This window comes from Mustelus asterias, chromosome 26 (genome assembly GCF_964213995.1).
Source record: "Mustelus asterias chromosome 26, sMusAst1.hap1.1, whole genome shotgun sequence".
NCBI lineage: Eukaryota > Metazoa > Chordata > Chondrichthyes > Carcharhiniformes > Triakidae > Mustelus > Mustelus asterias.
In genome coordinates, this window is record NC_135826.1 from 19,236,309 (window position 1) to 19,249,031 (window position 12,723).

Here is a 12,723-nt window from a genome sequence, read left to right on the forward strand (position 1 = left end):
AGTTCCAGAAATAAAAACTAGAAAAGCCCATTTGTTTTATACAGCAAAAAAAAGTTTGGGAAATAATTCCAAGCAGGTGGCACGGTGGTTAGCATTGCTGCCTCACAGCACCAGGGACCCGGGTTCAATTCCGGCCTTGGGTGACTGTCTGCGTGGGTTTCCTCCGGGTGCTCTAGTTTCCTCTCTCAGTCCAAAAGATGTGAGTTGGGCTGATTGGCCATGCTAAATTGCCCCTTTGTCAGGTGACTAGGGTAAATACATGGGGTTATGGGGATGGGGTCTGGGTGGGATTGTGGTCAGTGCAGACTCAGTGGGCCAAATGGCCTCCTTCTGCACTGTAGGATTCTATAATTCCAAGATAAAATCATTCTTATCCTCTACATAACTTTGGATTCATGCAGTCTTTATCCTGTATTTGTTCAAAATGAATCTTTGAATCTGTACAGTGCAGAGGGAGGCCATTCGCCCGGACAATAACACTTACCATGGCTAATCCATCTACACACATTGTTTGTATCTTAAAGACTTGATTAGCTGTAAGTATTCGCATTCCAACCATTATTCTGTAAATTGAGCTTGTGTCTTTATATGCCCTGTTTGTGAATAGAATTCCCACTCACCTGAAGAAGGGGCTTAAGGCTCCAAAAGCTTGTGTGGCTTTTGCTACCAAATAAACCTGTTGGACTTTAACCTGTTAAACTTTGTACTGTGTTAATCCATCTAACCCAGACACTTTGAGAGACTGAGGCAATTTAGCTTGGCCAATCCACCTAACCTGCACAAATTTGGACTATGGGAAGAAACCAGAACACCTGGAGGAAACTCCTCACAGGCACTAAGAATCGCCCAAGGCCAGAATTGAACCTGGGTCCCTGGCATTGAGAGGCAGCCATGCCAACCACTCTATCATCATGCCACCCATTGATTTCTCATTTGTCAGATGTGAGGCTTTAATCAGTGGAAACAGCTTATCCAATCATTGTTTTTTTTAATATACAAGACCTTATGACACGTCACCCTATGGATATAGAGACTGGACTTTCATGACCACCCACTGCTGGGATGAAGATCCAAAAGGAATTTGGACACTCGAGATTGAGAATAAAGGAAGTTCCAAAAACACTGGTATGTTTTTAAACCAGGAATGCATGCATGGGGAATTTCATAGTAACTTAATTGCAGTATTAATGTAAACCTTACTTGTGACTATTAAATAAACTTTATTTTGTTTTCCTCTGTTTAAAAAAAAATTTTTTCCAGCTAAATTGCAATTTGGTGTATCTTGTTCAGTTTACTGATGGAACTCTACCTTTACCTCATTCTCATCAGTCACAGATTTAGGATAGAGGAACATAAATATAGAAAACTTATTTTCAAAATAGAATAGAGAGGTTTTTAACCATCACGCCCCAACAAAAAATGTGAAATAATGCATTTGGATTGTCTGGGCAATTGGTGTTAAGTATGACACCTGACTCCAAACTGTTAAATACAATTCTAATGAAGGGGTGGGGAAGTCCATCTGTTCAAAGGAAATGCGTTGACGCTTTAAAAACAGTAAATCCCAAAGTCATGATTTGTAATCATGACTAAGTGAAATAATTGTTCCCATAGAAAAGAAAATTAAACATTATACCCTCAAGTTGAAATATTTTGCACTTGTTAAACTCCTACAGTGGTAAATGAAATAACTTTTATATTTTAAACTTATTTTATTTTGAAAGAAAATGTAATTTTCTACTTGCTGCACCTCCTGCTCTTCACAGATCCTGCTTCCTGAACCTCCCATTCCCTCATCCTATTACAGACCTAGACCTGTTGAAGGTGCAAATACCATGCAAAGTTGACGCTTCGGATCCCTCCCACAACATCCGAGCTCTGGCTTCAGATTAGCACAAGGTTCTCGATGGGAATTCGGGTTGGGTCCAGAAGAGGAAAGCAGCAAGAGGGTGAATCAGTGAGTGGGAGGTTTCTCCACAACTCTGGAGGTGGGGAGGAAAGGACACATCAAAACGGCGCCAGTCAGGTCACGTGGGAAACGAATCTCACAATGCTCGAGATTACAGACCCTGTTAATGTAAGATGGTAAAGGGAAACAGTGATAAATGAGGCAACATTAAACAAGGATTTACTCTTTCCCCTCCCTCTCACAATGGACTTACCTGGTCTTGTGATCTCCTTTCCAAACTCTTTTTGCATGGCAGGAAGTAGTCTGTCAGTCATTTGTCCTCTGGTTGGGTCCCCTTGGTGACCTCTTGCACACTCTTCAGAGCACTGGAAGGACCCCAACTCCAGTGTAGAGTTCCCTGCGCTACACTGACCCTCCAGCTCCCAGTGGCTCAAGCAAGATTAAAATGTCTCCCTCCATTCCCCACTGACACAGACCAGAATTTGCACTTTGTTTTGAAACATAATCATGTTTGCTTAATATGGGACCTCTCACTTTAACCTGAATGAGAAAAATGACAACAAAATCTTGAGTATTGGCCAGAACATCAGCTGCTCTGTTTTGATTAGTGCCATTGGACCTTTTTCATCCACATGAACAGGCAGTTGGGACTGCCATTTAATATTTCACCTGAAAATCAATGCAGCACCTCACTCTGTACTGTACTGAAGTGCCAGCCTAGGTTTATGTGCTCAAGTTCTGAAGTGTGACTTGAATCTATAACCTTGGTTTAGATGCAAGTGCATCTACTAGATAAGGCTGACACTTGTAATGACTGGGAACAAAGTTTTTTGTTTTTATGTTGCTAATAGTCTTTATTGACTGTCCCAACTAAACTATGCCTCATATCATTTTCTTAACCTGTTAACATACTGTCCCTTTTCTAAATTACATCATATCTTCCTATTTCTTATCCTATTAACACATCACCTCTTTGTGGGAGGTGATAAGGAGTGATGGCGTTTTCTTTCTAAAATAGTGGTCTTTCCATTGTGAGGAAATTAGTTCCTTTCATAGGAAGGCACATAGGAACAGGAATAGGCCATTGAGCCAGCTGTGCCATTATATTAGATCATGGCTGATCATCTACCTCAATGCATTGCCTCCATATCTTTTTATCATTAGTCTCCAGAAATCTATTGACTTCTTTCTAAACATGTTCAACGAATGAGCTTCCACAACCCTCCAATAGAGAGTTCCAAAGATTCACCACCCTCTGTACAAATAAATTCTTCCTCATCTATCTTAAATGGTCTACCCCTTATTTTGAAACGATGTCTCCTAGTTCTAGGCTCATCAGCCAGGGCAGAGATCCTATCTGCACAGGCCTTGTGCCCTGTAAGAGTTTTGTATGTTTCAATGAGATCACTTCTCTTTCTTCAAAACTCAGAATATAGGCCCAGTGCCCTCAATCTCTCCTCACAAAACAATCCTACTATTCCAGGGATTAGTCTAGTGAACCTCTGTTGCAGCCTCTCTCTATGGCAGGAATATTCTTCCTTGGAGGAGGAGACCAAAATTGTATACAGTACTCCAGGTGTGGTCTTACCAAGGCTCTAGACAATTATGGCAAGGCACCTTAATTTTTGTACTCCAATTCCTTTGTAGTAAAGGCCAGCGTACTATTTGCCTTCCTTTTGTTGCACCTGCATACTAACTTTTAGTGACTCCTGAATACCTGCACGCCTGGTAAATGGAAAGTATTCCATAATCTTGTTGACTTGTGCCTTGTAGATTGTGGACAGGTTTTGGGGAATCGGGAGGTGCATTTCCCTCTGCAGAATTCCCAGCCTGCTCTTGTAGCCACAGTATTTATATGGCCGGACCAGTTCGGTTTACAGGGTATATCGTGATAAACTATTCCCATTCAAGAGCATCCAGGCCTAGAGGACAAAATAATTGTCAAAAGGAGTGCAAGTGATGTGGTGATATTTTTTCACGGAGGGTGATTGGAGTTTGGAACGAACTTTGGGAGGTGTTGGAGGCAGGTTTCATTGAGATACTCCTCCAAAGGAAATTGGATGTCTATGGGAGGGAAAAATGTAGATGGTTATAGGGATAAGGCAGGTGAGTGGGACTAGGTAGAATGCTCTTTCAGAGTGCCAGTGCAATCTTGATGGACCAAATGGCCACCTCCTGCACTGTAAAGATTCTGTGAAGGTGGGCATTGCCTGGCACTAGTGTGACACCAATGTCACTTGCCACTTATCAGCTCAAGCCTGAATGTTGTTCAGGTCTTGCTACATATGGAGACGGACTGCTTCAGTATCTGAGGAGTCTCAAATGATGCTGAGCATTGTGCAGTCAATGAACATTTACACCTTTTATGATCGAGGGAAGATCATCTGCCATTTTCCTGTTCTCCATTATATTTTCTCTTCTCTCTAGCTGTAATGGGCCCATATTTGTCCGAGGTAATTTCTTTTTCACTTATCTAAACTTTAAGCAATTAATCCTAATCACTGTTTTGTTGCAAAAACTCTTTGAAGAATGAGTTAATACTTTTAGATTGGCACAGAAATATAGATTTTTTAAAAAAAAATCAATCATTCCTAAGGGATCTGGAAACAGGAAGGTGTTAGTTGCTTGAAACCAGTGCTACAATTTATTTTTATCATTAGTCACTTGTGACACGCTTTATAAAATCCAGATCTACTTTCATAACAGGGTATTAAAATACCAGGGTTATGGCAATACCTATCCATCATTTTGAACTCTAATCCTTCCTTTTGGGATTTCCACGATGCCAGACAAAACCACCTTCCTTTTTTTTTGTAGCCCAGATAAATAATTATAATGCGATGTATTCAGTATGTACCGGGGCGGCACGGTAGCACAGTGGTTAGCACTGCTGCTTCACAGCTCCAGGGTCCCGGGTTCGATTCCCGGCTCGGGTCACTGTCTGTGTGGAGTTTGCACATTCTCCTCGTGTCTGCGTGGGTTTCCTCCCACAGTCCAAAGATGTGCGGGTTAGGTTGATTGGCCAGGTTGAAAAAAAAAAATTGCCCCTTAGAGTTCTGAGATGCGTAGATTAGCGGGTAAAATATGTGGGGGTAGGGCCTGGGTGGGATTGTGGTCGGTGCAGACTTGATGGGCCGAATGGCCTCCTTCTGCACTGTAGGGTTTCTATGATTTCTATGATCAACCAAAAATACATGAATGGTTATTTTTTTGAGGTTTTGTACTACCAGCTTCTAATATAATGGCAAAGAAAACTCAACAAATTACTTGCAATCTATCTTCTGTAGGAGTTCTATCCTTTTTTAAGTTGCGCTTGTATGGTACTGATGAAAACATGATGGCAAGACGCATAAAGGATACAGTGATAAGTCATTGTAGCAAATGGAATGACAATGGACTCTGTGAAGGTAAAAAAAAATTATTCAAAATTTTAGCCTAGTAAAGCAATAGTTTATCAGTCACCATTGTAATGTTGTTTTATTTTTGTCACACTACTTCTCTCCTGGGTGGTGGTGCACAGGTGTTTCATTGGTTTCTCACTGGGGCCTTTTTAATTGCACGATAGATGAACATTTGCCCAGGGATACATTCCAAGATGGCAACATGATTCTGAATGCAGTAACTGTGGAACTATGTTTTAAGGGAAGACAGTGGATTTGTTATGTATCCTGAGGAATTCAAATTTGTACTTCCTAAATAATAGAGTTTCAGACACTTGAACATCAAACAGTTCAAGCAATGAGTTGGAGGGTAAATTCATGTTGCCTGAATCCAATTTTAGTTTTGGTTGGCTTTTGTTGTGATCCTTATGTTGACCATTGCTCTGGTCTAAAAATTGAAATGTATCTGATTCTTAGGGTTTTGCCCATCGCTATTTTCCTTTGGTTCATTGTTCACTTCCCTGTCCAATACTTGGGTAAGTGTAGCAAGACCCAAGGTCAGACAGAAATCTTTGTTTACCATGTGTATTCTGGCTAACTGGAATGTATCGTGCTCTGCTACATGATGCCCATGACTTCAGAAGTGTAAGAATTTTTTTGTCTTCAAAATTGAGAGGCATAGACAGGGTGGATAGTTAGAGGCTTTTTCCCAGGGTGGAAATGTCAATTACAAGTGGGGCGGATTCAAGGCGAGAGGGGGAAAGTTTAAGGGAGATGTGCGGAGGAAGTTTTTCATGCAGTGTGGTGGCTGCCTGGAACGCGCTGCCAGAGGATGTGTGGAAACAGACACATTAGCAACATTTAAGAGGCATCTGGATGGGTTCATGAATGGAGGGATACAGACGGAATATGGGCAGAAGGTTTTTTAGTCAGGGCATCCTGATTGGCACAGGCTTGAAGGGCCTGTTCCTGTGCTGTACTTTTCTTTGTTCTTTGCTAATACTGAATTCAGTTATATTTCAATAGTCTAATTTAAAAATTAAACTGCTAAAAATGACATAAGTGCAAACAGAATATTTACAACATTTTCCTTTCACTATTCTGAAATCAAGATAAAATTGCATCGTGGAACAGTCACTTGTTTAATAATAATGTCACCATGGAGCACTCTCCTTTAGTCCTGCTGCTGGTTTCAGATGGAATAAGAACTGAGTACAGGTAGCCAGGAAAAAAGCTACAGCCTCTAGTGTGGGATTAGTCACCCCCTCCCCCATTAACGTGTTTTGCATCAACGGCCCACCATAGGCCAGCAGAGGGATCTTCTGGTCCCACCATTGGCCACCAGCACCGCTGTTTGTTTGTGTTTTACCGTTACTCACACCCCCCACCTCTCCGGAAACCCACAGTGAGGAGGTCACCGTCGGCAAACCGGAAGATCCAGTCAGTGGAAATGGCTGGAAAATGGTGACCCTAACTACTAATTAGAGACTGTTAAAAGGAAAAGCAACCTGACCCTGTTTTTCCTTTCAAAGCTGACTTGCATCTGACCATCTTGATTGACAGCTACACTTCTAATTTGTAAAAGATCCCCAGAATGTCCATTGCATTGAATTAAATAAAATGGCTTGACTTTATTTGGAATGATCGGGTGAGATGGACCTCATCCAATGATTTAAGCAATCAGTCTACACCCATCCCCAGTTTTCTCCTAAGGTGTTCTATGTCAACCAGACATAAGCTGGTGTTACAAGTTTTAAAAAAACTAATTGTAGTATATGGCTTTAAGCAAACGTAACCAGCAAGCAAAGCTCAAATAAATAATCATCATGATTTTCTGTCCTACAAAGTAGTACATCCCTTTTATTGTACTCCACTTCATATTTGTAGAATGGGGGCATTGAAATCTTCAGTGAAAATATGAACCCACTGCAATATCACTACATGGGTTTTCAAAACAGGAACAAAGGATTTTTCTTTAATTCTTTTCTAGAAAGAAAAATGCATAGCTAGAAGGAATTTGCCTTTCATCGTACTTCTGAAACAACTCAGGCCACTTGTGAGTTAATCAATGCACTTGGCAAAGGATGAGAGGTGACGACAAATATTTTAACTGCAGGGGGAAACCATCAAGACAGCAATAACTAGTTGAGTTTTTGCCTTTCTCTTCTCCACCTCCCTCCAAAAATACACACAGTCCAAAAATTGCAATTCATCTTCCAAATATTACTAACATGAGTAAATGATGTGGGAAGACTATTTATGAATGCATGTATCCAGTATGTTGGAATTGTCCGACGCACAATTAACAAAACAGTTGCTGCTGGGAGTTATTTGGGCATAATGTAAGCCAGCAAACCCAGTGTTGCCATGAGCATAAGGGAGCCGGAAATTTGATAGTTTTCTTTGCTCATTTTCTAAGTTTCCAGTTCACTTGTGCATGTATCCACCTGGCCAATTTGTCATTACATTTTTGTGAGCCCATTGCTTTGGTTGTTAATTACTGAATGACTAATTACATGCAATGGCCGGTGCTCTCTTCTGCCCCCATCCCCCACAATGTGGGGAATCATTCCATGCTGCACCATTTCCTACATGGTTGCAGCAATTAAATTGTAATTAAATGTCACAAAAGAGAGAGAATGAGTAATTAAAACTTTGCTTTTAACGCACACCCTTGATTTAAGCAGTGGCTTCAATTAAAGGCAGCAGACTACCTTTTCTGCACTATTAAGAAAACATGAATTTTATTTGAGGATAAGGACTTCAGTTAAGTGTGTTACTTTGCAGCAAGGTTGTTGCAGATTCCAGGTTCTTTTTAAATGAGATTTTACAATTGTCCCTGGCTATCCCCACTCACTCTAATACTCTGATTTTTTTACTGGTTCACAATTGCTGCTGCTTAAAATCAGTCAAGGTTGAGCTAAATTCCTTTTCTGGTGACTTCAAATTTATAAAGCAACATTTCAGCCCTTGATATTTTTTCCCTTGGCTGCAGCAGCCAGAAATAGTGGTACAATGAGCTAATTTGCATGGATCTTGTGATTTCAGCTTTTTTTAAAACCCTGTTAGTTAACTATGTATTGATGGAACACTATTTGCCTCCCACTCAGTGTTAATTGCTACATTATTTAGTGGCATATTCTATTCGGAAAAAAAGGCTTTGATAACTTTTTTGATTTATTGTCACGTATTGGTATACCGTGATAATGATTGTTTCTTAAAGTCAACAGTTTGTACTGTTAGCTGCTCTGGGGGGTTACTATCATTTCCACTCCATCTGACGAAGGAGCAGCGCTCTGAAAGCTAATGATATTTGCTACCAAATAAACCTGTTGGACTTTAACCTAGTGTTGTTAAAACTCTTACTGGGTTACTATCATTAGCATTGATGTCCAATACACGTTTCAGGTCTGCATATCATATTCTTTCTGGTTTATGGTAATGTGCTATTCCTGTAATTTGATTCTGTCCAAGAGTTTGCCTTTTACTACCTGTTAATGAGTCATGTAATAGTGTCCCAGCAGCTGGAACAATGAACCTTGTTTTATAAACTGATTATTGGAATCTTGCATGTCCCCACATGCTTTATTCCAACCTTTTGAAAGGCAGATTGATCATTTTTAGTGAAATCATGAGCTGATTTGTAATCAGTAACATTTATACTAAATCTGGCCCTCTAAATACAAAGTTTTTTTTGGAAAAACTTGTCTTGTTAGTGACTTAGATGCATTCTCCTCGCCCAGATGTTTTTCTGAATCTGGCTCTGAACATGAACCCAAACTTGAATGTTTTTATCTACCAGCTTTTCCATACAATTGCAAGCCTTTTGCATCTGTCCCCCTTTTTTATGTTAGACAGGAAGGCAAAAAGCTTGACTTTGACCCTATTTCTGCTTTCTATGGCTGATAGAACTGCAATCAATCCCATGGGAGTCCACTAATAATCGCCTTTAGGCTAAACTCCACTGAGCCAACCCAACCTAATGGGTTTGAAGGTTTACAGAAATGTCTTAATGACTTTTGTCTCGAGTGTTATGTGAGAAGCCCCAGTTACTTCATTTAGATCTAATCTAAGGCTTCCAGCAGGTGGCTGGTTTGTGGATGTAATCTCTCTTCAGCTAAATTTAGCTTGATGGTAATGGGGGTCGCTTAAATTAAAACGAAGCAATTTAAAAATGTCAAATGTGACTGTCCCAAGGCTAGGGAGGAAATTGTCATGGTTCCTGCTGATGCCTTTTATCCACAAACACTCTTGCTTGAAATGTGTCTGTGGATATCATGCAGATATGGTCAGGTTCAAACAGTGAAAGCTCCATGGTTGAATGGTGCCATCCATGTGACGAAATGCCAGCTGCATTAAATAACAGAAGTTTCTGCTCAAGAGTCCATATACCTGGCATGAATTATCTTGTGTACAAGGGTTAGAAGGAACCTGTGACAGGAGGTAGGGGGGAAAAAAAGGTAGTTATAGTGACTCTTTGAACTATTGGAATACACCTGATGTCAAAGCATACTGATAGAGATGATGCTAAATAGCAAGTTATAGAAATAAATACACACACATTGTTTATCCATAAGTCAACTATCAAGTGCTGTTCATTATTGCAAATGGACACCTGTTGGAATTTAACAGACTTATTTGGATTAAGATAACTTTTATTTGTTGAAGTTCCTCATGGATTTTTCTTTCTCTGCAGAATGTCAAGGTACCTTTATCATCTTCGGAAGCCTTTGCCTTACCAGCTGTCCTCCACACTATTACAATATCTCAAGAACTTTAAATAAATCAAAGAATGGCGTTCACACAAGTTTCACCGTGGATACCTGTGCTCCTTGCCATTCATCTTGCTATTCTTGCAGTGGCTATTCTGTAAATAACTGTCTGACGTGTCCTCCGTTTTCTAATTATGATGAAAATCGCCAGACTTGTTCACCTCCCATTTATCCAAGACGTTCTAATATGAGTGAAAGGAATAACAAAAAACATGGTCTCTACAAAATCGCTGTGGTGGTCACAATCCTCATTGGTGCACCAGTTACCCTGATGTGTAGTGTAACATCATTGTCATGGCTGATATACCATTTAACTATGAGGCAGACAGTAATGGTAACTACTGGAGCCTCTGAAACAACCCAGCTACAAGTACAGCGTGACACTACAGATGAGGGAACTGGAGGCAGTGAGACAGAATCCACTTACTTTATTACACGGTTGGACCAACAACAGGATAATTAAAAGAAAACTAATTGAATGCAGATCCTGTCGTCATTATTTCATCAGTCACAACAAAGCTACTCTTTTACCTTTTAATCTGGTTCAATATAATTTCCAGCCCAGCTTCCCCAAAATTATTCATTTTAAAGTGCCATTTTCAAGGGTTTCTTTTTGTTTTGGAAAAGCAACGTGTTTGCACATTTTTCCCCAGTAATTAAAGGGGATATATTTGGAGTAGATAATTCAAACTTTTACAAAGAAACATGGATGTGCCCTTGAATAGATGTTTGAGTTTTTTTTTCTTCATTCAGAATCTACAATTTACCTCTTGAAGAAGCTGTGTAATCACAGATTAAAAGAAGGCTAATAAACTAAGAACTCCATGATAAAAATCTGACTACTTATGATCTAATAAATCCTAGGCTAAGCTTTTACAGTTCCTTTCACCTGACGGGATATTACAGCCCCCCTGGAGTAAACTGCAATTTAAATGGCCCACTGAACCGTCGATGGGAGACACGCTACGGTGGGGCTGTAAAATCCTGGCCATAAAGTTTTTTGGTTTCCATAGGACAGAGCCATTAACCTCCTGAAGATTTGTGTGTAACAGATTTATTTTATTCATAGACAAAATTATTAGCATGGTATTAAATGTTTTTTGATTTTGGGGTGGGGGAGAAGAGTTGGATTTCTGATCTCCTAGCTCCTTTAGAGTCTTGCTAATTTTGTCATTTAAACTGTGTAAAGGAAGGTTAGTGATAACTTTTTTACCAAAATATCTCATTGGCATCATCAAAAGTCTGCCACTCTGCACTAGGCATTGGTAGGGAGGGGGACAATCAGAGCTGGCCATCGGTGGGGGGGAGGTCAGGCTGCCGATTTGTGGAGGATCATTCCAGGTTGGAGGGATGGGTAGCGATAGGCTGTGGAGCCTAGTAGAGGCATGCCTCTGCTCCTAGAAACTTGCACATGCGCAATGGTGCCCTCTGCTGCCCTCAGCCAGCATTCAGGTGACTTAAGTCCTACCCCCTCCCACTACAGGCGAGAAACCTTTTCTACTGTTTTTTTTTCATGCACTGAGTGCATAAGATCACATATTTGAACTTTTACCCAAAAAACAGAACTGAATCACTCCCATTTTCATGCTTGTCCTGGACTTAGAATCTCTTGGTAAGATTGCACCAACCCCCCCCCCCTCCCACCCTCCCCGAAACCTGCGACTTCACTGGTTGTATGAAGGAGGCTCCAATTCCACTGGATTTTGCATTGTTTGGGTGGAATATCTCAATGGCATGAAGCCGTGTAACCTGCCTTGGGAAACTGTGCATCACAAGATGAACCATCTGCCAGAAATCCCCTGTGTGCTATTCCACACTTGGGTAATTTACTCCAGCACACTCTTCACTTCCTTGCTGCCTTCACCCATCCTAATAAGCCTCCCCCTCCACCCCCAGCCCCTGTGCCGACTGGTGGGCATGGTATTGAAAAGGAAATGTCTCTTCTAAAAGCAAGTAATTCCTTAGCACCATGGGGATCTGGGGTGGCAGCTGTTGCATGGAGTAGTATGAAACAGATTTTTAAGTGCCTCCGCAATCTTCGAAGCTATGTGCATTTTTTGTGTTCTAACTAAGTCCGTTGTCCAAATTTGTGGACTGAGCTAGCCCCTACATAGTTGTCCATGGGAGCTACTTCACACCTTTCAGCTATGTTTAGTCTCTGCCAATCTTTGATTTCCAGGTGTGGTGGGGCTGGACAAGTCAGTGGATTTTCTTGTGGGTCTGGTTTTGGACTTGGCTAAAACAGCAACTATTAGTCTGGGATGAACATGAGGGGTAGTTGCTCTGGTGCCCTTCCATGGTCTTGTCCATCAGGGTGACCAAGGAGAGGTATGTGTCTACTGGTATGCTTTATGCCTTCCATGAAATGTGGAAACTGCTGAGTATAGGGTGTCTTACAGACATCAATAATGAAATCTTGATTTAGTTGGGAATGTTTCCTTTTTTATTTTGGCATTCAATGTTCATTTTGACATATTTTTGATTGGACCATCATGCATTAGTGGTGCCCTGGAAAGGGCACATTTGCCAATTCTTATTTGGTGAATTGGTGACCCTGGGGCAACCCAGCATCAGACTTACCATTGCCAGACTTAATTACTTTCTACACACATACACAGTCATCAGTGTGGAAATCAACTCTAGAATGATTAGTAATATATAG

General features: G+C 40.8%; 1 protein-coding gene across 1 annotated transcript in view; it reads left to right on the forward strand.

Annotated features, from left to right (window-relative positions):
* Nucleotides 1-10,543, forward strand: part of LOC144479731 (proprotein convertase subtilisin/kexin type 4-like) — a 46,194-nt gene extending 35,651 nt beyond the window's left edge. The window contains exons 13-15 of the mRNA XM_078198762.1: nt 1,001-1,125; nt 5,197-5,316; nt 9,986-10,543. Of these exons, the coding sequence (XP_078054888.1) occupies nt 1,001-1,125; nt 5,197-5,316; nt 9,986-10,524 (784 nt within the window). The 3' untranslated portion in view covers nt 10,525-10,543. The remainder of the gene's footprint in view (nt 1-1,000; nt 1,126-5,196; nt 5,317-9,985) is intronic.
* Nucleotides 10,544-12,723: the final 2,180 nt, after the last annotated feature.